A 23,916-nucleotide genomic window follows, 5' to 3' on the forward strand; every position below is an offset into this window, starting at 1 on the left:
GTCGAGCCCCGTGCTCAAGGGGGCGATGATGTTGAAAAGTCTCAACAGGTTGGTGATAATACATTTGTTGGACAAATTAACCCTACCTACTTGAGAATCTGCCTCAAATCCCCCATACAAAGGAACAAAATAGACCAAGAATGTTAGTAGCAAGGTCAATGTAGAAGTAGTTTGTAAGGCCAAGTCTAAAGCCCCAGCAGATTCAATCAGATATTTCTCAGTTGGTGCACCAGTTGAACTTCCATCTGGCAAAGGTCTCTGAATAAAACTTGTTGAGACAGTAGTTACAGAGTAATACGATGTGCGTTCAGCAAATTCGACGATATATTAAATATGGGACATATGATGCTCTTCTAGTACTTTTCTAGAATTTCTGCGTTAGTTTTCGTTTGGTTTTCTGAGTCCTTTATATATTCATCGAAGAAGTTACTTGAATACATAGGCCTACGAACCTCTTGAAGAGATATTTCTCCCTATTCTGAAACATTCTCAGAATATGTTTCTGGGCCTTTCACTTCATGCGCTTGATTTTGAGTTGAATCTTTTCGGAAGTCATAATTAAAGATGAATTAATTACACAGAAATCAAGTACTATATACTTGAGCATGGTTTAAATAGTATCTGGTTAATCGTCTCCTTCATTTTATATATCATAATTCTTCAGCCATAATTTGAGTTTGAGCCACCGTACATAATGCCGAATCAATTCTTATCATAGAATTTCAAAATATCTGTAAACTTGCCATATTTAAAAGGGTGTCATAAAAACAGTCTAAATTAACGTACTTTACCTATTGTGGTCATTGATGCCGCTAAATTATCTTTCTAGTTGAAGACAAAATGCTATTGAAAGACTTCGGAGGCAGGAATATAATAATATTCATCATTTTCAGCATATCTTGAATAATAACTATAAAGGTAGCAAAATAGAGGAAATTATCAAAGGTCATGAAATATCTAATAATGAGAGGAATCTAAGACCAGGTTTAGAGTCATCGGTGAACTCAGAGCTTGACCTTGAGCAGATAATTTGAACATGATAATTTGAATAAACAGTTTAAAAAATATGTCATATTAGTTGCGATACTCGCATAGAATATGTTGATGACAGACGGGTATGATATTAAATCAACTACAATTGAGTTTGTATGTACAGCGCAAATCAACACCTTGATGCATATTTGACGTCAATAATGATGTTTATTATCCCTGAATAATTGGCAGCAACCCCGTATATATTATCACCTAAATGTTTGAACGTATGGATTTCAATCGTCATAGTTTGGTTATTCGACACTTTTACTTTGGAAATATTACTTCCAATATATGAATCTAGACAACTTTCTGGAGGATTATCAAGATCATGTTTGGGAAAGAAAAGACTGAAATATATGTCCTTCGTAGATTTATAATAATACTTAATTATACTCTTCACTCTAACCTATACTCGACCCAATATGAGAAATTCCCGTAATTCTTTCATTATTAGCATTCATATTGTGTTAAATGGTTATTTTAGGCTTGAAAATAATATGATCTACAGCAAGTATAGAACTATTTAAACGTAATGTATTTATATATTCAATTCTGAAATAATGCAAAACATACTTTGATTTTTATAAATGTATATCCTGATCTAATATTCTAAATATAATTGACTTTAAAATTAGTCTTTTTGATATACTTATCCATTTCAATATAAAATGTTTTAAAAGGAGCTAATCATTATATATTCCTCTTATGATTTTTGATGCAGAGTATCTTCTACAAAAGCCCGTAGTATTGTCAAAGTCGTGTTTTTTCCAGTTGCATCCATGCTGATCTCATATAATATATAAAAATATTTCATTATCTTCGGGATTGAAGAAACATTAAAAATATCTTATCGAACATTAATCAAGTTTTGCCCAAACGGTTCCTATCACTGACGGAAGACAAACAGTACTGGAAAAAATTAAAAACCAGTAAAAATCTCATCCAAAAGAGCACTACTTGACAGAACAGATTATACCCATTGGTAAGACAGCAATTCCCGAAAGTCAAGGGCTATATGCGAATGGAAATAAGTTTTAGAATTTATTGAACAATACATATTAACAAAATGAATTATAGATTTCCATTTATATGTCGTCCATTGGTTGTTAACATGAAATGACTGGAAGAGTATCATAAATATAGAAATTATTTATGGATTATGTAAATTATATAAGGTTTTAGCTTTTTCAACTCCCTCATTATTAGGATTAATTCCCAACTAAATTTGGCCGATTAATTTTCACATCGTCGACATCAATAGGGACAGGATCAAAAACCACGCCCTCAAAAATCAACAAGCTTCCATCGCAACCGACTATGCCAGACTTTGTCCATATGATGGAACCGCAGCGCGGCTAGATGGATGGTAACTGCCAAGCCTTCGTAATACTCACGTAGTAGACTGTTTACTTTTGATCCAAATAATTCAATATCATAAATGGTCGAATGCGTGTTAATGATTTCCTGTAAAGAATTTCTCATATACATATTCTTTATAGGTTCTAGTATGTCCAATCTTTTCGTTTCAGCTCCCTCTAGAGGACCTGTACAAAGAACGCATGAAAAATAATGTTTTGCAATTGTTCTCACAATTGAGCTGTACAGTTATGATCATTTATCACAATTTACAGCTATTTTCTACAAACTGAAAATACACCGGTATTATATTGAAACGATAGTTAATAGCATATATATATATATATATATTCATTTTTCGAATATTCATTCACTTAGCCTAGAAAAAGTTGTCAATCTTCACATTCTTTTGAGGCTTCAAATTTGCACTTTTGATATCTCCCCGAGTGACCATTACTGAAAACTCATCATCTTCTAAGTTACAACATGTATTATGATTGTAAAATGCACTTTCTGCATCATGGCATTGCATGTTGCCATACCAAACATGGACGGTATAATCATCAGATTCATTCAGTACGTACAAGCTTTTTTGGTTACCTCCAGTCATTCCGTAGCATGTATTTACATCTAACTGGATATTTCCAGACAGATCACCTCCACAATCTTGACCGTGGTATGAAAAAATTTCTGCACCTTCTGCTAATAGGATGTTAACTAAAACTAATAAACTGATGTTGAAAATCATATCTAATTCTTGTTGAATTAAATTAATTGATCGATTTATTCAAGATCTGCTTACGGTTTTATACTTCGAAGATTGCTAAAAATAAGTTCGATAAAAGTTGCAAGGTAGTTTAACTATTGAATTATATTTCTCTCTGAACAGATCAAGATTACTAAAAATACTTCTTTTATCTCGGAGTACTGATACGAGCAGTACTGATACGAGCCGCAATATGCAGGGGACAATAAAACATAAGGAGATACCTAAAAATAACTTTGAAAACTACTATTGCCTTTTGAACTATAACATATATCAATAGGATTTACCTTGATACGCTGAGTATCAGAGTAGAAATGATACTCTGAGGGATATTTAGATTTGAATAGTTGTTACTTTTTTTTAATGTTAGAAGTCCCCGCTCAAATATTGTGGTTGTCACTTTGTTTCCGCGAAAGCAAAATTTTGAATGATTAGAAAAAAACATAGAAGTGACATTGTGGCCATCGAAATATGATTCGAATTATTTTTGTCTCTTGATATACTAAACTATCAAAAATCACATAGAAAATTGAGTCACCAGGGATGGCTTACTAATTTTTTTCCTCTTCTACAAGTTAAAAAGTCCGAGCAAAACTACTGGATTTCGCGCAAATTCTCAAAGTATATTTAGCGAATTATTCTAATACGGTGAATAATGTGGGGTCGAGTATTAAATAAATATCATGTGACTGATGGTCCAAACTTAGCAGCTAATTGCGATAGTCGATCTCTAATATTCCTTAACGGTTATCTCTTTTGGGATTAAATATGAGAGGGGTAGTAGCGATACTAATTAAGCTAATGGTATATACGTAATGGTTATGCCAGTAATATTGAAGTATAATATGATCTTCTATTAAAAGCATCAGGCACAGTATGACTGAATTAGGACCACGAAGTGAAGAAAATTCGATCGATGAAAAAAATATTCCGGGTACCGTACACTTAGTTGATGTTGAAGGGTGTTTGGACGTTAAGAAAGACAAAAACTCAGGAAATATAATTCTTCAACCGCAACCATCAAGTAATCCAAATGATCCCCTCAGATGGAGTAAGTCTAAGAAGCGTCAACAATTTTGGTTATTATGGATCTGGTCATTCATCCTTGCAGTTGCAGTCAACTTCTGGGGACCATTATTTGGTGTGTGGGTGGTTGAATTAAACTGTAATTTGACAGAGCTAAATATTTTTGCTGCAATTTTGTTTTTATTTTTAGGCATAGGCTGTGTCTTCTTGCAGCCAACGGCAATGAAATTAGGAAGAAGGTTTGTATATTTAACTTGTACAATAATTATGATAGTAGCGAATATAATCGGGTCACAAGCAAAATCAATTCAAGTTCTATACATAACGAATATCTTAGCTGGGTTCGCTGGCGCTCCAATCGATTCTTTAGTTGAAATATCCACTACGGATGTATTTTTCCAACATGAACGTGCAGAGTACCTATCATGGTTTATTTTTGTTCTATATGCAGGTTCAGACTTGGGTCCAGTTGCAAGTGGATTTATTGTTGAAGCCATGAATTGGAGGTGGTGCTATTACTTTCTAATAATTTTTTCTTCTGTATTATTCATTATTCAAATATTCTTTATGGAAGACACCACCTTTGAAAGATTAGATAATGATTTAGAAACTGACATATTATCCCAGATAAAATCCAGAGAGACCTTTCTTTCAAGAGGAGGCCTTGCTGAAATGCCAGCAGAAGTTAGCAGTAAACATAACTATCTTCCTTTCATTCAAGATGTCAGCGCTAGCATAAAAGATTATTCAGATTCTATCGATCATTACATTCCATTAAGAACTTATTGGCAGAGAATAAAACTTTTTGAGCTTGAATATAATGATTCAAGACCATGGATAATAATATTTTATAAACCTTTTTTTCTAATTTCGTTCCCAGCAATTATATGGAGTGGAATAATTTATGGATGTCAGATGATGTGGCTATCTTTATTAGGGACAACTCAATCACAAATCTATTCAAGCTTTCCCTATAATTTTTCCGCTTCTAGTGTAGGTTTAACAAATTTGGGAGCGTTTGTTGGTTCAATTGCTGGCATGTTCTATGGCGGAAAGTTTGTAGATTATGTCACTATTAGATTGGCATTAAAAAATAATGGTATTTTAGAACCAGAATTCAGATTATGGACTATGGCATTACCTACAATATTCAATGCAGCTGGTCTTCTTGCATATGGTTTAGGATCATATTATCAGGCACACTGGACGATATCTGTAATCCTAGGCCAAGGGTTAATTGGATTTGCCATGAGCTCATCAGGAGCTATTTGTATGACATATTCCATTGATAGCTACCCCAAGTTGGCTAGTGAAAGTTTAGTATTGATGTTGTTTATTAGAAATTGTATCGGTTGTGGTTTTACTTTTGCGATTCAACCATGGTTGGATCGATGCGGACTAAGTCTCACTACATGGTTGATGTTCATCCTTTCTTTAGTTGTAAATGGTAGTTTTATTATCATGATAAAATGGGGGAAGGATTTCAGAAGATTAACATCGGATAGATATTATGGATATTCGAGACAGTAATTAGACAATTTAGAGTAATAAAGACAGCCAGCGAAGTATTTCATTGTATTTATTGCTAAGGAAAGCATTTCTAGAATAGAAAATAAGTCATTGTTTCACTTAATTATATGCATATTTTTATTGAATACTGATATTCTATGCCCAATGGTATTTATATCATTTGTAGCAGCAGTGAATGTAAAAATCACAATATTATTAGGTATAGGTATTTCAAAAGAAAACTACGCTTTTTATCTTGTTATACGGTCTTTTTCTATTACTATTTTCCTCCCATAGAACATTCGATTGATGTTATGGTTAAAAAAAGACAATAACACAGATCAATACTAACAGATGATCAAGATTCACGATACAAAAATTATTTAGGTTAACTATGATAGGATGGAGAGTTGACTATGCTTTGAGAGATAAATTAGTGAATATAAATCAAATCAGACTACAATGTTAATTAGAATACAATGGTGATTTATTTCGAACTTTATCGAGATTCATTGCGGTTAATTGAAGCCGACATTACTAATGTTGAAGTATATAATGATTACCTGAGTCCAAATTAATAGAATCAAAAAGGTTCTTCTTCGTAAAACAAACATGTCTTCAACACCTGTATTTTCAAATTATGAAACTAATAACAACTCGGAATTTCATTACCCCAGGGCAGTCAGAGTAGGACCATGGATCAAATGTGCCGGTCAATGGGGTTGGGATAAAGAAGGTGTGATTCCTGAAAATCACGATAAACTAGTAATTATTGCTTTTGACTGTCCCGTTTGAAGTAATATTATATCATTAGACCTCTGAATATTTGAAACAGTGAAGTATTTTCATCATTATTTGCGTTCTCGTATTTATTTTGGCCACATTAACTATTGCACACGGTACTGAAGAGAAGTGGAAAACAGTCACGTAAGTTATCGAGTTTGTATTAATAGTTCCACTTGTAACTTGGAAAACTAAAATTGCAAGATACCCAGTATTACCGTATGTGCTTATGAAGGATCGGTGTGTTTGGTCAGCTTTAATCATGTCTTTAATGATCAATTTGGTTTACATAATACCAAATGATTATATGTATACCTGGTTAGCTGTAGCTATGAGGGTTAGGATTAAGGCAGCGACAAGAATTAATTCTTTATTTGATTTTGTTGCGACCATAGTTGGTCCATTAGTAGGTTTGATTGTTGTTAAATTCAAAAGGTTGAAAGGGTTCATTATATTTGGTGTTATCTGTTGGATTATTTCTATGGGAATCCTTTTAGGGGTGATAATGATGCGACAGATTCCCAAAAATATATTAACGGTGTAATTGGTGGATTATGTATTATGGGATTTGGGCCAAATTTTTTACCCATGCGGCATATGAAAATATGGCAGTGGTGATCTCAATATATTTGGCTTGTTATCACATAGGGATGGCATTAGGTTCATCCATAAGTGGTGTTTGGACGAACAAAATATACCCAAAAATTGTTGAAGAATTTCGGAAAGCAAATATAGATACCGGTTTGGCCAAAGATGCATATTCATCGCCTTTGGAATTTATTGTTGAGTATAAATGGTATACCATAGAGCGAATGCTCTTGTAAAGGCATATAGCTATACTCAGAAATTATGTATTGTTGGTTTAGTTTTATGTCTTCCATTGCAATTCGATACGTTATTGCTAAGGAATCATAAGCTCCAAAGTATCCAATCTTTGGAAACTAACGAGCAGCAATGTGGTGAGCAAAATGTTGTTGTGAATAAAGATGATGATGATATCATTTTCAAAAAATTGAAGGCTTTTTTTAAGCGATCGTAGTAATGAATACAAATATAAATTACTCCTTTTTATAGTCCTTAGAATGGCAAATATAAATAGAGCAAAATAGCGTCTGAACTATAGCATAATTAATATACCATGGTGATTCTTCAACTTTTACGCTGAATTTTTTTTGTTTTGGATACAGAATTAATGTACTGTTGAATTCCACCATCTAAGTATTTCAATTTGGACTTTTCAATGGTATATATTTCTCTTGCAATGTGAGATATAAAGTATTGGTCGTGCGAAGAGATCACCAAGGCACCATTATAGTTCAGTAGCGCCCCAATTAACGAATCTACCGATAATATATCTAAATGGTTAGTTGGTTCATCGAGGAAAAGAACATGAGGAACAGAATCAAATATATGGAGAGCCAAAGCGACACGAGCAAGTTCACCGCCGCTAAGGACATCTAAAGAACTAATAGAAACATTACCTCTGATCCCAAATCCACCTAAATGTGCACGGGCGTCACTTTCTTTCTTGTTGGGACATTTGTTTAGCAAAAGTGAAACTGGAGTGGTCTCAGGTGTACAAGAATTCAAAACTTCTTCTGCATTATGTTGGGAGAAGAGACTAATCTTAGCGTTCCCGGGCCATTGTACTACACCCGAGGTCGGCAATAAGTCACCAGTAAGAATTTTCATTAGAGTAGACTTACCATAACCATTAGCTCCAAGAATTGCAATGCGTGCTCTTTGAGAAACTCCTAGGGAAACTTTAGTTAAAATTAATTTTTGACGATTATTATATCGAAACGAAACATCATCTAATTTTATCAAGTCGCCTTGGTACCTTAGGGGCGAAGGATCTCCAATCCGCCATTTCTGGATTACTTCTTTCCCCTCTACTTCAACATCATCTCTGATAGCTTCATGGTAACCCGGACGATCTCTATTTAACTTGAATCTATGACCCTTACTATTTACTTCCATCCCCAAACGATCCATTTTTTTCTTTTTCGAAGCAATGACAGCCAACTTTTTGTCGTCACCACTCTTACGAGCAGTGGCAGCACCTTTTTCCATACTTTTTTGGGCTGCTGTCTTTTTTTTGTCGATAGCGTTGGCCACCGTTTTTAGATGCGCTTGTCTTTCCTCGTAATTTTCCAAATATTCATCGTAATTCCCCTTATAATATACTAGTGATTTATTTTTTAGCACAATAACCTCATCAATTGTTGCATTGAGGAAAGCCCTATCATGAGACACTAATAATATCGTAGTGTTATCTAAACCAGCGAGGTACTTTTGTAACCAAAGAATAGCTGGCAAATCTAAATGGTTAGTTGGTTCATCTAATAGTAAAACATCAGGCTTTATAAGCAAGGCCGAGGCCAACGAAACTCTAACCCTCCATCCGCCAGAAAGATCTTTCAAGCGTCCACCTTGCATTTCATTAGTAAATCCGAGACCCGATAAAATCGCATGGACATTACTGACGATAACTTCCTCGTTATCATATATTGCCAATTTTTCATTCATTTCATTTAAAAGGTCTTGAACCATCTCCACTAATTTGATCTTATGCGAACCGTTAGGTTCCTCCAAAGCTAGTTTTTCAATCTGACGTAATTCATCCTCCTTATTGTTCAATATCTTCCGTGCAACTGCTCCTCGCGCCCCACTTCGTTCCATAGCGGTCTTTTGTGCATCCTCGAACTCTCTTTTTTGATTATCAAGTTGAATTTTGTGAAAACATTGAGCAATTTCGGTATCATCACCAGACCCTAATGCCTCTTCAAGAGCCTTAGCACATCGCACAAGATTTGTCCTTTCTTTATCAGAATTTATAACTGCTTCGATAACAGTAAGTTCTAATTCGAGACCACTTACTAATTGTTCCACATACAAACTTCTGATATTAGAGGGAAATCCCGTAATTATTTTGTTTCCAATGCATTTTAATAGCGTTGTTTTTCCTGTACCATTGCCTCCAACCAATCCGTAATGTATGCCCGCAAACAATTGCAAATCCGTATCGACTATTAAATCTCTGTCGCCTACTGATATATTCACTTGTTTAAGATCAACGTTATTAAAGAGGGTCTCCAACGTCTCGCTATGAAATCTTGAAACTTGACTAGTTGCAACTATAGTATTCTTTGCACATTTAGAGCCTTTCAGGTTCTTTGGCCTCTTAGGCATTATAACTCTTCTACTCTATTGAAAAGGAATGCTTCGTGTCAATATTTTTAGCTCCACTTCTTATACCTCGAAATATCTCTCACAAATCCCCATTTGGAATTATGATTCATTTTATATCATAGTCACATGGTCATCGTATGTGTTGAAATCAAAACTGATACTAGATACTACGACCTTTCAAGTGTACTTTCAAGCATAATACGGCGTCTCCAAGTTAACATTGACTGAACTTCTCATATTGAACAGAAATAGGAATTTCACTTTAATTGGTATCAAGGTTTCTCACTATTGACAATTGAGCTCATGCATTCAGAAGGTATATATAGCACCACAGACTTTTATTGTAGCCTCAAGAGATTCCCACATCCAAATGAAAGTAAAAAGTATATAGGAAGAAGTGCATAGTACAAAATATATGTAGACATATTGAAGACATAATTGTTTCAATTCATACTTGATATAAACTGCTCAAATTCCTAGGCACCATAGGCCGGTCTTTAATAGAAAATAAGTTCGATTCAAGGGAACAATTTAAAATTATTTTAAAAGGCAATGATATAGGTTTATTATATCTAAGGATATAATTCTAATGAGTGGTTATGTACGGTTTCAAAGACTTGTTTTAAACATTCCGATTTATAAAGCCAACCAAAAGTAAAAAATCATGTAAGCAATGAAAAAAAGTGTAGTCGCAAGTTGTATTCGTCCACGAAGCTTTTCATTCTTTTCAAATTTCGTTGTTGTAGTAATTGGATCCAATGGCCCTGGTGTACCATATTTTTTCCAGTTATCGTTTTTGCTGAAGATATTTTCATTGTAATATTGCTTTACATCTTCGTCACTCGTTTTTTTTGCTGCAATAAGAATTGCATCATTTCCATGAATCTCATCCTCATCTATGTCTTTATATTTTGTATTCAATTTTCTCCTGATGTCGGCCATATTTTTCTTAAACATCTTGTCTAAAAAAGCGGCGCTTCTCAGGAATCCAACCCCGAATGGAACACATTTTTTCCCCTCCTGAAAGATATTAGAAGAAATATCATTCCAAATTGCAATTTGCCCAAATGTATACAATTCCTTAAACGGCCGCCTCTTAATAGACTCAATCATCAAAAATTCGGTAAGTTTTCTCAGACTATAGTAAGAATAGAAATTTATGGATACAGATAATAAGATACATCCAAACGTAAGTTCCCAAGACATTATACTTGGACTGATTTCAATAAAATCATAATATATTAAGGCGACCTCGGCCAGAATTAGAGTCAAAAAAGCAGGAATGACTACCTTAAGTATATTATTAAATGTTTCCCAACGTGACATATCTTGATTCTGGTAGATGGTAGGTATAAAGCTTTTTCGTCAAATTTCAAATAAGATTTAAGATATCTGCGAGTAGTGTACTTGGTTCTGCTCAATCTAAAAAATAAAAAAATATATAGAGGTAATCTTAGTAGAGTCAAAATAAATAAGAATGTTTACATTACAATATGTATTGTCTAATATTGGTATGGATCCTTTAATGTTTTTCATGGGTTTTATGGCATTAGCCGAGATACTAAGGGGTCGCTGTCCATCGTTAATATTGTATCTAAACGTTATTGTCCTGACGCAGGCTGATCACTTCACAAGCCTAATTAACGATATGAACGAATCAATTGAAAATGTTTTGATTACGAAAGTAATTGAGAAGAGACCCTTTAAATATCAAGACGAATCGCTTCTTTATATTAATACGTGGCAAGAAATTATAGCCGATATAAACTTACAGGTGAGGGCTAAATATAACAACAAGTATTATCACTTGGGAAACATTGAAGTTGCAAAGGACAGGTTTTTTGGTATCATGAATAAATTTTCACTTAGGACGAAAAACGAGTCCTCTATGGTTGACTTTACCTATTGGGAAAAGACCTTATTAATAGCCAGAAATATGTACGAAGAAGACTCGCGTAACGAAAAGATTTGTGACGAGAAGTATTGAAACTAGTTGTGCGTTATATTATCGTACGGAAAAAGCTAGAATTAAGTATTGCTAGTGATATTGATGATGAAAACACACTTTATAGAGAAAAGACAAGAATAGGATATACAAATGGTATTGATGACGATTATGAATTATAGACTAAGCTTTATACATTTCTAATAATGGATAATGCACAAGAGAGCAAAGCAATGTATACCAACTTTATTCTAATTTATAGCTTGAAACCGTGTTCAATATAAATTTAAAGCCTTAATATATTCTGAAATTCAATGCCTTGGAGTTTAATAACTAAGCGACATTAACGGAAGCATGCGTATTAGAACGAAAGATTTGTACAATCTTTATGTAAATTATTATTGTATTAATTGCATCTAAGATAATAACCCCAATAGATAGCTATAACTATTCTTAACCTATCCATTTATCAACAAAACCTAAGAATTTATTTATGAAACCTAGGCATTCAATTACGACATAAATTAAGCCGTAAGAAGCTAGACAAACAATAATCACAAGCTTTATCGCAAATTCCACACGACTGCGACATCTTTCATTATCTTCAAACTTGGTTGTTTCGGTAATTGGATTCAATGGTACGGTTGTACCATATTTACTCCAGTTGTCGTTTTTCTTAAAGATATTTTCATTGTAATACTGCTTTAAATCTTCGTCATACGTTTTTTTTGCTGCAATAAGAATTGCATCATTTCCACTGACCTCATCCTCATCCATATCTTTATATATTGTATTTAACCGTCTTTTGATGTCGGTCATATTTCTCTTAAATGTTCGTTCTAAGAAAATAGCATTTCCCAGAAGCCCAATTCCAAACGGGACGCATTTTCTTCCCTCCTGAAAGATATTAGAGGAAATATCATTCCAGATTGAATTTTGCCTTAATGTATACAATTTTTTAAACGGCCGCCTCTCAATTGACTCAAGCATCAAAAGTTCGGTAAGTTTTCTCAAACTAAAGCCAGTATAGAACAATGTGGATCCAAATAATAAGTAAAGTCCAAATGTAAGTTCATACCATACTATACCTTGACTGATTTTAATAAAATCATAATATGCTAACGGGATCTCGACCAGAATTAGAGTTAAAAAAGTAGGAATAACTACCTTAAGTATACTATTAACTGTTTCCCAACGTGACATATTTTGGTTTTGGAAGATAACCTTTTTTACGTCAAATTTCAAATAAGGTCTGAAGACTGGATGCGATTAGCAAAAGTAGTGCTAAATCACAACTCGATTCTGTCGCTAAAATATATGAAAAGAAGAGTACTCTTGCAAAAGTGCCAAAATAAATAAGCATGTTCACATTACAATATATATCTTCTAATATATGTGCCAAGCCATTTATGGCTTTCATAATGCTAGTGATATTATTTACGACTTCGATTGGCTGTTATTTAGAGTTGATGGTTTATTTATGTGCAGCTGTTTTGTTGCAAGCTGATCACTTCAAAATGTTGACAAATGATACAAATGAGACAATTGAGCATGTTTTAGTTAGGAGTGTAATTGAAAAGAGACCTTTTAAATATGCAGATGAATCGTCATTATATGCCCATGTTTGGCAAGAAATAATAACTGATATTAACATATTAGTAAGGGCCAAATATAATAATAAATATTATCACTTGGGAAGCATTGAAGATACAAAGGATAGATTTTTTGGTATCATGAATAGTTCTTCACGTTCACTTCGGACGAAAAAGGATCCTTCAACAGTCAACTTTACCGATTGGGAAAAGACCTTATTGATTGCAAGAAATATATACGAAGAAGACTCTTGTAATGAAAAGTGTGACGAAAAGTATTGAAACTAGTTGTGCGTTATATTATCGTAAGGAAAAAGCTAGAACTACGCATTGCTAGTGATATTGATGATGATCGTAAATTGCAGACTACATTCATGACGAAAAGACAAAAGAAGGAAAAGCAAATGCATTATTTTTGGATACTAAGAATATCTCCATACATTGAAGTAGCTCAATCCTTTTATCTGAAAAAGACACATATACTCATTAAATATGCAATAAGATAATTTTGCTAATGTTATTCATCTGCCGCCATAGCTTCTACAAAATTTAATCTCCCTATATCTAATTATTATAGAATCTCAAATATAAAAGATAAGTCAAATTATAATTTTGGTTTTGTTTCAACCACAGGGTTTTCTTCATATAATCTCGTCAAGATATCGCTGAAGTATTTCGCCGCGATTGCTCTTTTTATTTTGAAAGTAGGAGTAACTACGTTTCTTTCAACAGTCAATGGATTTATGTCAATATGAATATTATGCAACCTTTCAAATCCTTGAAGTTGTTTGCCCACAGAAGAGTTGATTTTTAACAAAAATTTTTGTCTATTTTTAAATTTGTTCATCTCTATCAACAACTGGGTAGTAGTTAAGTAAGACTTTTTGTATCCACAAAAATCATGAAGGAATTTCATTCCAGAATTGTGATCGATACCTGCAATACCGACCAAGTATGATTTTAGACGGTCTCCGTGAATAAATAACTGTGAAAGGATAGGGTTAAATGAGAGATATACGTTTTCAACTTTTTCTGGGGATACATATTCACCTTGAGCGAGCTTAAAAAAATTCTTCACTCTATCAACTATAAATAACCTACCAGTATCACGATCAATCGTCGCAACATCACCAGTGTGGAACCACCCATCATTATCAAAGCATTCCCCGGTCGCAGATTTATTTCGAAAATATCCGTGGAAAACCATCGGCCCTCTGAATAATACTTCTCCCTTGTTTTCTTTAGCATAGTACCCCATTTCAGGAATCTCTTTTAGCTTGACTTCCTCCCCTACCCCGACACTTCCACATGAACCTGGTTTACATTCATAGGCCCCACCTTGTGTCGAGGCTCCATATGTCTCTGTTAAGCCATATAGTTGCTTTATGCCGATGTTCAAAGACGCCCTTAAATAGCTAAGTGTTGAACCAGATATTGGTGCTGAAGCAGTCTGTGTCCATACCAAGTTATCAAAACCAACAATCGATCTAAGATCTTTATAAGGAGCATAGTTATCGTATTCCTTATGAAGACCTTTTGATCCATCGAACTCACAATGCTTTTTCAATTTATAAGATATAATTTTATTTACCGACGAAGCAATATCCGGATTAGAACTGGATACAGCTGCTTTAATCACTGACTCCATCTTTGTTAATATCCGTGGAACCAATGATAAATAGGTTGGTTTAAAGAGGCGCAAATCTTCAATTAAATTATCAAAAGAATTCACAGGTGCCAGACTGGTGATGGTTAACTGCGGGAATCCTAAATAATAACCAGTAGTCAATGCAAACCCTGTGGTTCCTCTTTCATAAATGTGTGTTAGCGGTAAAAATATAAAGGCTCTTCCAGGGTTGACTTGGGGCATTGCGCTAGCTAGGAATGTAATAGAAGTCGCAGCATTCTCATGAGTTAACACTACTCCCTTAGGTTTGGAACCAGTTGTCCCCGATGTGAATGCAATGGTGTTCAAAGTATTACCAGTGGGAGGTAATTCCCTGATCCGGGAAGATTTTCCAAACTTCTCTACTTGATCAAAATCATAAAGAGTGATATTTGTAGCTCTGGCCAATTCCATCAAAGACTGATCTTCATCTTTAAATCTTGAGTTAGCATAAGTATGAAATAATGGATCCATAGAAACTATTGTAATAAGATCACCTAATAAGTCAGGAAAATCTCTTTTCATGTTTATGATTCTTCTGACCTTCTCTTTAGAGCAAATTAATATAGGACTCCTAGTTAGATCCAAAATATATCTGATAGCATCTGGTCCGAGTGTGTCGTACAACGAGGTATTACCAAACGAGTACGCAGCACATGCTAAATCACTCAACACCCATTCTAACCGATTTGCCGAAAATATTGAAACAATAAAAGACCAGTTCTCGTCCTCTTGCTCACTGGGCTCTCCGTACTTTCGCCAGTCTCTCAAATGGTTGCCAATCTTCGCGTGACATTTCGACTCCTTCAACTTGAAAGGATTGTTTTTCAAGACATACAAAATGCCCGAACCGAAATCCATTCTTCTTTCATTCACCTCAGAATACGAAAAACTGCTAAACTGACGGTCTGACACTCCCGTTTCGTAATTATACTTTCTGTATCCAAAACAAGGCCTGTCTGCAAACAACTGCACACTATTGTTAAATAGCTTATTGAGCGTATTCAATCTTGGATGTATATTTGAAATAAGCTTCCCCGGCAGACTTTTATTTCTGTAGACCAGGGTACACTTTTCTTCCCCTGAATCAATAGGAATTGCTTCGTCTGCATACCGTAATGGTAGCTTAGAAATGAGCGATACAACGTTTCCATTCTCTTCTGGTCCGAACAAACTGTGCGAGAAGTCCTCCTCCTCAATCGACTCTCCAATATTGGTTTTTTTGGTGGTCATATTAAGCTAGTAAAATGATATCTTGGCTAATGCCTTGTAAAAGTACAATCTGGGGTTACCCACCGACATATATACTCCGAGATCACGTGATGCTTGTTTTCTTAAAAATACCCCAAGAATGTTTCACAGTTGACGATACAAAACGGGGCAGACACTTGGGTAACCGAGTTGTAATTACCGCCGTCCAAGGCACGGTGGAGAAAGGTACAAATCAAGTATCTGAAGCAATACCAATGCAAGGCTAATCTGATATAGAAAGCCACTCTCAATGGGTACGAAGGTATAATGTATTGAGTTTAACTAGCATTCAAACTTTATCCAGCCGCTACGAGAGAAGTTTGCAGTTATATTCGTGACGCTGATAGTGTTGCAAATAGGGGAGAAGAAACCTAGACCGTGTCCCCTCTTTTTAGTATTTCGGTTATTGACGGGTATTTCTCGCACCCTTACAGACTTGTCTGCGTAGCGTGCAGCTATATGATCAGCCGTTTTTGAAGTCTGCACACCCTACTCTTATGTTGGGGAAGAGTTTTCACAATTTGAGGCTACTCAATGATAGCATGCATTGATAGGAATCGTTAAATTACTTAGTGTTCATAAACCATTAATGATCTAAGAGAAGTAGGTGATAATACAAACCAAAGGGTGTGGATATTGTGAATGGTTTCTCTAAAATTATGAAATCAAATATATATATATATATATATACGTAAATCTTCGTTCAGTTTACTATCTATAATAATTGCTTAGAATTAGTTGAGGTGAGTAGGATTCAAAAGCAAGCTCAGAAGCATTATATATGTATTCTTTGCTAGGATTTTTGTTTAGCTAGTATTTCAATAGAAATTTTGGTAATTGGTTCTACTTCTGAAAAAGCATTGGAAGTTTTAAACCAGTAGTGTGTTTTGTACTTACCTTTTGGATAATTCGGATTCTGACACAATATTGAATATATGAACGTATGATTGCATTCAAAGTACCATAATTATCTACATGAAATACATGACCTTGAAGCAGAAGGATTGCAGGGTCAATTGATTAAATTGTCAATTAGTTTAGCTGATTAGAATCATGGTTCCACGTAAAGACAGTTTGATTATGCTTCTCTGGTTCTCGCTATACAAATACTTTCCTATTTGTACAAAACAATTTATACTATGCGGTATAAAAGTAAAGGTAATGCTTGTTTATGCATCGTGCTACATAATTTAACTCCTTTTAAATTAGTATAAATTGAGAATGTCAGAAGCAGCCAATAATGAAAGACTTAGCATATATATAGATGATGCAATCTCTACGATATTAGAAGTCAAACTTAATAGAATTGTTCCACCTACTTTACAAACAATGGTCAATAATAAATTCAATGAAGCGCCAACATGGTTTACGTCGGAGATGAATAATATCAAGTCTGGCCTTACCGATTAGGAAACTAGAATGAATAGCAAATTTGCTGTACTTGAGGCAAGCTTGAATACCAAATTGGCTGTACTTGAGGCAAGCTTGAATACCAAATTGGCTGTACTTGAGGCAAGAATTGATATGTTAGATTACAGATATTTATGTCTCTTTAATTATCAAAGAAGGATGGGTGCTCATGAGGCTATTAGTGTGCCATTCTTAGATAGAGAAATAAATCAAGAAGAGTTGCCCCCAATTTTGTCAGTTGAGAATATTAATAGATTGACTAAAGAACAATGTCAAAATTATTTAATGGGATACAAAGTTCAATTTCATCCAAACGAAACAGTCAAGTTGAAGGAAATGTTGCGTGACGTAGTAGGTTTAATGGCTAGTCATGACCTTAATTATCAGTTTTCAACCTTTTTCCCATAACTAATTAGGTTCAAACTTATGGAGCCCCAATATTTTTAGTCTTTGTTATTGCTTTTTTAGCATTGGGGTTATATACCAGGAGTGATTAGGTCGAGCAGTTGCCATAAAAAGCATTATATGAATAAAGTAGTTCCGTGCAGTATTTAGTTCCGATTTTAATAAATATGAAAAGTAAAGAATATTGAGCGTATACTACAAGTAGAATGATCGACATATATATATATATTCTCTTCTAAAATACCCTGTTTAATTGAAGAATGTTTCCTGACTATACCGTTTCATTATGAGAGAGAAAAATGTATATGCTATGTAAAAAATGCACGTACTTTTCAAGTTAATATAAATGGACATAATATAATTATTTTACAACGAAAATAAGAGAAAGAGTAAATAATTCAGATGGGCACAGATATCATAAAATCAGGTGTAATGGATGCAAGAAAAAACGAGACTCCAGAATGGTTTACTACGGAAATGAATATTATCAAATCAGAAATATGTGTCAGAGCTTCGAAAACAAATATATAAGCTTGGAGAAAAGAATGTCTGGCTTGGGAACCCAAATAACTTAAGACTGTTATCGTCACAGTTGATTCAAAAGTTGTTATATTGGAAAACAAAAATTCATTTTTTGAGTAACTCTTTGAGAAGAACTCGTGGATATAATGCTGATAGTGTACCTTTCTTAAATAAAGAAGAAAACCAAGAAGAATTGCCTCCCATTCTGTCAGTTCAGGACATTGACAGATTGACTAAACAACAATGCCAAAAATATTTAAGAGGATACAATACCCTGTTTCATTCAAACGAAACAACCAGGCTAAAGGAAAGTTGCGGGATGCGATAGGTTTACTGGTTAATTGTGACATCAACTATCTGTTTTCAACTTTCACCAACAACTAAAATAGTTCACTCCCATTATAAATCAAAGCTTCCCCTTCTTTCTTTGTAGTCTCTTTTTATATTAAATATAGTACATGTATATGTACGAGCTTTGAAGTAGTTTTGACCTGGAAAATTACTCGTACTCGAATGAAACATCGCAATCTAAGTCCCAAAAAGATGTAGGTGGTTGAACAACTGGTGCTAAATATGCTGCAGCTGCTGACCATACCATATCAAACCATAATTAAATTCACAATCGGAAACCTTCCATTTTGTATTGACAAGGGAATTGTTAATAACTTGTATCCGATCTAGTAGAGCCATCAACTCATCTTCACAGAGGTCTTCCACAAATCTAATAATTGTGATATGTGCGGATGGTGCATGGTAACGTGGTCGTATATCAACACCACACGAGGTTATAGAGTCAAATAGTTTCTGTCTATATTTAATGTGACTCCTATTAACAGAAGTAAATGTTAGTGCAATTGCATTTGCATCAAAGCAAATCAATGGATTGCTGAGTTCAGGTCCATCGTTAGCAACCGTTATTAATTGATCAATATGTGACAGAAGGATATTCACGATCTCCTTTATGCTGTTTTTGGTAGATGTGTTATCAATCTCCAAAACTGACATATGCAAGTACTCGTTGGGAGTAAGCCATAGTGCTGAAGACTCCGGCACAGAATCTCTTAGCTTGTATTGAATGGAGGATATAAGAGATTTTACATTTTCAGCTGGACGTGAAATAATGCAGCATCCTAATCGATCGTCAGCCTCTTTCCCGGCAAGCACAGCATCAATATTGATTTTAGGATTAGACCTGAGATTTTCGAGTTGTTTGTGATTACGACTTAGTCGATACGCATCTTCGTCTATGTTATCTTTATACCGACGGGCAAGTTCTATATAAGGATTAATCATTTTTCTATCGGGAACTAATCTCTTATCGTAATTTTAAGATGTGCATGTACAAAATGATTTAATATGATTCTTTCCAATAATACAACAGATACTGTACCAATAAGATAACAAAGATAACAAGTGGTTAAATGAAGAACTTCAAATATTTATTCGTTGTGGCTTATCGGTTAATTTGTAAATTGTTTATTATCTTATTTAAGATATCTCATTTCACGTTATTTTTATTCTTCATCAAATATCCTCATTAATATTTAGTCAATATGAAGGATGGGATAAAGTCCGCTTTTGTTACAGGAGCTTCGTCGGGTATTGGATATAGTACTGCCATCGAATTAGCAAGTAGAGGGTATAGAGTTTTTGCTGGTGCAAGAAGATTAAAGGCTATGGAACCCTTGAAATCCCATGGTATCACTATATTGAATTAGATGTTACTTCGATAGAAAGTATTATTGCTGCCAAAGATCTCATTGAGGGAGAAACCAAAGGGTGTTTAGACATTCTTTTTAACAACGCTGGTGTACCTTGCAGAGCCCCTGCTTTTGATCTTGAAGAGGAATGGTTTCGCTTGTGCTTTGAGGTAAACGTATTCGGGCCTATGAGAACCGTCAAGGTATTTCATCCATTGTTAATCAAATCTAAAGGATTAATTGTGTTTACTGGATCTACTGCTGGATTGGTGCCCCTACCATTCAATACTGTATATTCATCATCAAAAGGTGCCATCCAGTCTTATGCAAATTGTTTGGCGCTCGAAGTACAACCCTTTGGAATCAAAGTGATCAATTTTGTAGCTGGTGCTGTCGAAACAGATATAGGTACAAATGATACTCATGACATACCAGAATCATCTGTATTCATCATTAATGGTGAAAACGTTTTCGAAAATGACAAAGCTCTCAAAAATTTAAAGAAAATGACTTCTGAAGCCTTTGCAAAGAAAGCTGTTGACGATATCGAAAAAAGTTTGTCGAGTACACATCAGAACTTTTGGATGTCATACAGAGGAAAAGGTGCTAGCTTTGTTAAGCTTCTTGTCTCATATTTTCCTCGTTCTTTCTTAGTTTACGTCATTGTTAAATCTTTAGAGTTAAAGGATACATTTACTAAAATAAAACAGAAGTATGCTTAGAGAAATGAAATTTTTAGAGTAAAATTCAATGTCTAGTATAGGATACAATAACGTCATGAGTTAAACATTGATGAAATAATATGAGTATTATATTATATTGCATTTGCTTGCTATGAACTTGTTATCTATTCCGCTGTTGAGTTTCAGAAATGGAATTGAGATATTTCAAATATTTGTTTAAGTTTGAATAGAGAAATTTAAGGCTTATTGTATTTTAATACAGACATTATTCTTATATCATTTAGAGCAGAATGATTTTCCAAAACTTTCATAATCCTAAAATATGAAATGCTTAGAGTAATGATGCCAAAATTATAAACCACTTTAAAATTCCAATAGATAGTATATTGCGTCCGATCCGATATCTTTTGATCAATATTATACAGACAAGGAAATGGATGACAAGATGCGCTTACAAAATTTGTAATTTGATGCACAATTACAGTTACAGCTCGTTATTCAAAATGTAGAAATGTTGTCATAATTTATAAAGACGTCCAGTAAAAATATAAATTATGATTCATAAATATAACCTTTCAATAGTAGATCATAATAATAGACTTGCTCCAAATTAATCTTTTATGAAATCTCTTTCTTGAGCGATAATTCTCAAAGCTAATTTTTTTGAAAAATATCTTGTTAATAAAAGATTTCCACCCATATACCAAAAGTTTGGATGACCGGAATCTCTGTACATAACTTTCGTTTCACCTTCATCATCGAGACCCCAAACAGGATTAAGTCTATCAGCGACTGTTGAACCGAAAATTTTTCGAGCACTCTCTTTCATATTTGAATAGCCAGTCGCTAAAACAACTATAGCTACGTTACCAATTGTAGAGCCATCTGAGAATACGACACCATCTTCAGTAAATTTGTGAATGCTCTGTCCATTCTTTACTAAAATTTTTCTTTCAGCAATTAGTCTAGAGCAGCCGACGTCAATATAATAACCACCACCTCTTCTTGAGTACTTACCAGGTAATCCAGTCCCACCATAACCATAATCTATATTAAAGCCAACATTTTTTAATGAATCGTGTAATTCTTTTTCCAAAGAAACAATTCTCCGAGTTTGTTGTTGTAACGTTAAGTTCAATAATTTCCAAGGCATTGACTGAGAAAGTAAATCTGCGGTATCAATTGGTGGGCCACCTTCTTCGTAAAGCCCCTCGTTAGTTATTTCACCACCAACTTCTGCAGTGAAGATACATGTACTTGATCTTTGAACAAGTATTGGCTTAGCTCCCTGTTCGTAAAAATCTTGAGCTATATCATGACCAGAATTGCAACAACCAACAACCAATGCATTTTCACCTTGATACATTTTACCAGTAGAATGTTGAGAAGAGTGAACAATTTTTCCTTTAAATTTATGCTGATCTTCAAACGATGGAATATTTGGCTCACCTGAATGGCCGGTTGCCATTATGACATGCTTTGGTCTCAAAGTGTCCATTTTTCCACTATCATTATCTATAACTTTGACTATCCACGTTGATTTGTCTTCTTCAAAATCAGCACCTACAACAGTCTTGTTTGCCCAGAAGCTTAATTCCATATTCTTAGCATAATTCTCAAACCAGTCTCCTAATTTATCCTTGGGAGTAAATATTGGCCATGTATCTGGAAAGTTCATGTACGCTAAGTGATCGGCCCAAACTGGATCATGTAGGACTAAAAACTTATAGCGATTCCTCCAATTATCACCAATATTTGGATTTTTTTCAACAATTAACGTGTCCACCCCCATACATTTCAATCTTGCTGCTATATTCAACCCACTTTGACCGCCTCCGACGACCAAAACAGTTGGCTGTTTGGAGCTGTCTCCCCAGATAAAATCTTTTTCTCGATTTTCTAACCACGAAGTTCTTGCTTTATGTTGTCCATGATTGACACCTTCAGGTCTGTTAAAACCAAGCTGCTCTTCATTACCTTTAATACTTTCAAGACCAGTGTAGACTGAATAAGCTATCAATTTATTATCAACAGGAATCAACCTGATTACCCCGCTACCCTTTCCATAGCAATTGTCAAAATTAACAATGAATTGTACCAACTGAATAGGTATTGGCTGTTCTCCAGTAGAATCCTGAATAGTGGCGATGCTAATGCTGTTATCGTATCTCAAATCCGCAGTCCGATTAATCTGAAAATTTTGTAGTTGAAAATATGGAATTTGCTTACTTAGGAAGTCTTTAATCTGTCCTAAATCACTATATTGATGGAAATCCCAACTAAGACATAAGTGGTCCTTCCAAAATGAATGGGGTGCAAAAATACTATCCAATTCGTTAATATTTGATGTAGGGGATTCACTAATATCCTCAAGAACTTTTGAGAATTTCGCAACCCATTCAGAAACAAGTTGCAATAAATCAGAATTCTTCAAAATTTCAGGCGTCGGCTTCATCTTTCCATACACCTGCGCTATGGGAATATCATTGTCGCAGGGATCGTACACCAATTTGGGGTTCACTTGACCTGCAATATCGGTAGTTGTTTGAGAAGACGTTTTGTATGTCAGCTTAACTGACGCTTGAAATTCACCTTCCAACATTACTGGATAAGAGAAAAAAATTACAATTATTTCAAACAATTTATGACTAAAATATTAGACTTTGAGGTTACTTTATAGGCATAGAATCTGTACTCTTCGAATGGGGGAGAAAAGGAGAATCTAGTTCCGTTAGTGGAAAGTGCGGGTATATTGCTTCGGTAGTTTTCATTTTTACACTTGGTTTACTCAATATCAACACTCCGATAATTTTACCACGTTAGTATTATTTATTTACACCGTGGTTTGGCGTGCGAAAGAGATATACAATAAGCAATTCGATTCTGCTTAGGCACGAACAGTCAGCAATGAATTTTACCACTTAAAGCTTGGAACAAGATTAAACATCAGTCGTGGATAGTTCATATATTTGCAGCAGTTTACATTTAGGAAATACGGCGTCATCGTACATATTGGCCATAATAAAAAATATGTTCATATTGTTTTATATTTATTCAATAGTTATCTAATGAATG

General features: G+C 34.4%; 14 protein-coding genes across 14 annotated transcripts; 6 read left to right on the forward strand and 8 right to left on the reverse strand. All coding sequences in view use genetic code 12, as the record gives it.

The window, feature by feature from the left end:
- Positions 1-2,319: 2,319 nt before the first annotated feature.
- DEHA2G00264g (DEHA2G00264p) lies at positions 2,320-2,523 on the reverse strand (the record flags this gene model as incomplete). The annotated part of the gene is made up of 1 exon (XM_461542.1): positions 2,320-2,523. One exon carries the CDS (start codon positions 2,521-2,523, stop codon positions 2,320-2,322), a length of 204 nt encoding a protein of 67 aa, XP_461542.2.
- Positions 2,524-2,770: 247 nt separating this feature from the next.
- DEHA2G00286g (DEHA2G00286p) lies at positions 2,771-3,139 on the reverse strand (the record flags this gene model as incomplete). Its single annotated transcript, XM_461543.1, has 1 exon — positions 2,771-3,139. One exon carries the CDS (start codon positions 3,137-3,139, stop codon positions 2,771-2,773), a length of 369 nt encoding a protein of 122 aa, XP_461543.2.
- An 894-nt stretch (positions 3,140-4,033) lies between these two features.
- DEHA2G00308g (DEHA2G00308p) lies at positions 4,034-5,713 on the forward strand (the record flags this gene model as incomplete). The annotated part of the gene is made up of 1 exon (XM_461544.1): positions 4,034-5,713. One exon carries the CDS (start codon positions 4,034-4,036, stop codon positions 5,711-5,713), a length of 1,680 nt encoding a protein of 559 aa, XP_461544.1.
- A 1,911-nt stretch (positions 5,714-7,624) lies between these two features.
- DEHA2G00330g (DEHA2G00330p) lies at positions 7,625-9,667 on the reverse strand (the record flags this gene model as incomplete). Its single annotated transcript, XM_002770503.1, has 1 exon — positions 7,625-9,667. The coding sequence occupies one exon, from the start codon at positions 9,665-9,667 to the stop codon at positions 7,625-7,627; it is 2,043 nt and encodes a 680-aa protein (XP_002770549.1).
- Positions 9,668-10,303: 636 nt separating this feature from the next.
- DEHA2G00352g (DEHA2G00352p) lies at positions 10,304-10,993 on the reverse strand (the record flags this gene model as incomplete). The annotated part of the gene is made up of 1 exon (XM_461548.2): positions 10,304-10,993. One exon carries the CDS (start codon positions 10,991-10,993, stop codon positions 10,304-10,306), a length of 690 nt encoding a protein of 229 aa, XP_461548.2.
- A 151-nt stretch (positions 10,994-11,144) lies between these two features.
- DEHA2G00374g (DEHA2G00374p) lies at positions 11,145-11,654 on the forward strand (the record flags this gene model as incomplete). Its single annotated transcript, XM_461549.1, has 1 exon — positions 11,145-11,654. The coding sequence occupies one exon, from the start codon at positions 11,145-11,147 to the stop codon at positions 11,652-11,654; it is 510 nt and encodes a 169-aa protein (XP_461549.2).
- Positions 11,655-12,065: 411 nt separating this feature from the next.
- Positions 12,066-12,815, reverse strand: DEHA2G00396g (DEHA2G00396p; the record flags this gene model as incomplete). The annotated part of the gene is made up of 1 exon (XM_461550.1): positions 12,066-12,815. The coding sequence occupies one exon, from the start codon at positions 12,813-12,815 to the stop codon at positions 12,066-12,068; it is 750 nt and encodes a 249-aa protein (XP_461550.2).
- A 158-nt stretch (positions 12,816-12,973) lies between these two features.
- On the forward strand, positions 12,974-13,486 carry DEHA2G00418g (DEHA2G00418p; the record flags this gene model as incomplete). The annotated part of the gene is made up of 1 exon (XM_461551.1): positions 12,974-13,486. The coding sequence occupies one exon, from the start codon at positions 12,974-12,976 to the stop codon at positions 13,484-13,486; it is 513 nt and encodes a 170-aa protein (XP_461551.1).
- A 92-nt stretch (positions 13,487-13,578) lies between these two features.
- Positions 13,579-13,710, forward strand: DEHA2G00440g (DEHA2G00440p; the record flags this gene model as incomplete). Its single annotated transcript, XM_461552.1, has 1 exon — positions 13,579-13,710. The coding sequence occupies one exon, from the start codon at positions 13,579-13,581 to the stop codon at positions 13,708-13,710; it is 132 nt and encodes a 43-aa protein (XP_461552.2).
- Positions 13,711-13,808: 98 nt separating this feature from the next.
- Positions 13,809-16,103, reverse strand: DEHA2G00462g (DEHA2G00462p; the record flags this gene model as incomplete). Its single annotated transcript, XM_002770504.1, has 1 exon — positions 13,809-16,103. One exon carries the CDS (start codon positions 16,101-16,103, stop codon positions 13,809-13,811), a length of 2,295 nt encoding a protein of 764 aa, XP_002770550.1.
- A 1,239-nt stretch (positions 16,104-17,342) lies between these two features.
- On the forward strand, positions 17,343-17,531 carry DEHA2G00484g (DEHA2G00484p; the record flags this gene model as incomplete). The annotated part of the gene is made up of 1 exon (XM_461554.1): positions 17,343-17,531. One exon carries the CDS (start codon positions 17,343-17,345, stop codon positions 17,529-17,531), a length of 189 nt encoding a protein of 62 aa, XP_461554.1.
- A 9-nt stretch (positions 17,532-17,540) lies between these two features.
- On the forward strand, positions 17,541-17,939 carry DEHA2G00506g (DEHA2G00506p; the record flags this gene model as incomplete). The annotated part of the gene is made up of 1 exon (XM_461555.1): positions 17,541-17,939. One exon carries the CDS (start codon positions 17,541-17,543, stop codon positions 17,937-17,939), a length of 399 nt encoding a protein of 132 aa, XP_461555.1.
- A 1,086-nt stretch (positions 17,940-19,025) lies between these two features.
- On the reverse strand, positions 19,026-19,751 carry DEHA2G00528g (DEHA2G00528p; the record flags this gene model as incomplete). The annotated part of the gene is made up of 1 exon (XM_461556.1): positions 19,026-19,751. The coding sequence occupies one exon, from the start codon at positions 19,749-19,751 to the stop codon at positions 19,026-19,028; it is 726 nt and encodes a 241-aa protein (XP_461556.2).
- Positions 19,752-21,451: 1,700 nt separating this feature from the next.
- DEHA2G00550g (DEHA2G00550p) lies at positions 21,452-23,443 on the reverse strand (the record flags this gene model as incomplete). The annotated part of the gene is made up of 1 exon (XM_461557.1): positions 21,452-23,443. The coding sequence occupies one exon, from the start codon at positions 23,441-23,443 to the stop codon at positions 21,452-21,454; it is 1,992 nt and encodes a 663-aa protein (XP_461557.2).
- Positions 23,444-23,916: the final 473 nt, after the last annotated feature.

The sequence above is a fragment of the Debaryomyces hansenii genome, assembly GCF_000006445.2.
Source record: "Debaryomyces hansenii CBS767 chromosome G complete sequence".
Taxonomy (NCBI): domain Eukaryota; kingdom Fungi; phylum Ascomycota; class Pichiomycetes; order Serinales; family Debaryomycetaceae; genus Debaryomyces; species Debaryomyces hansenii.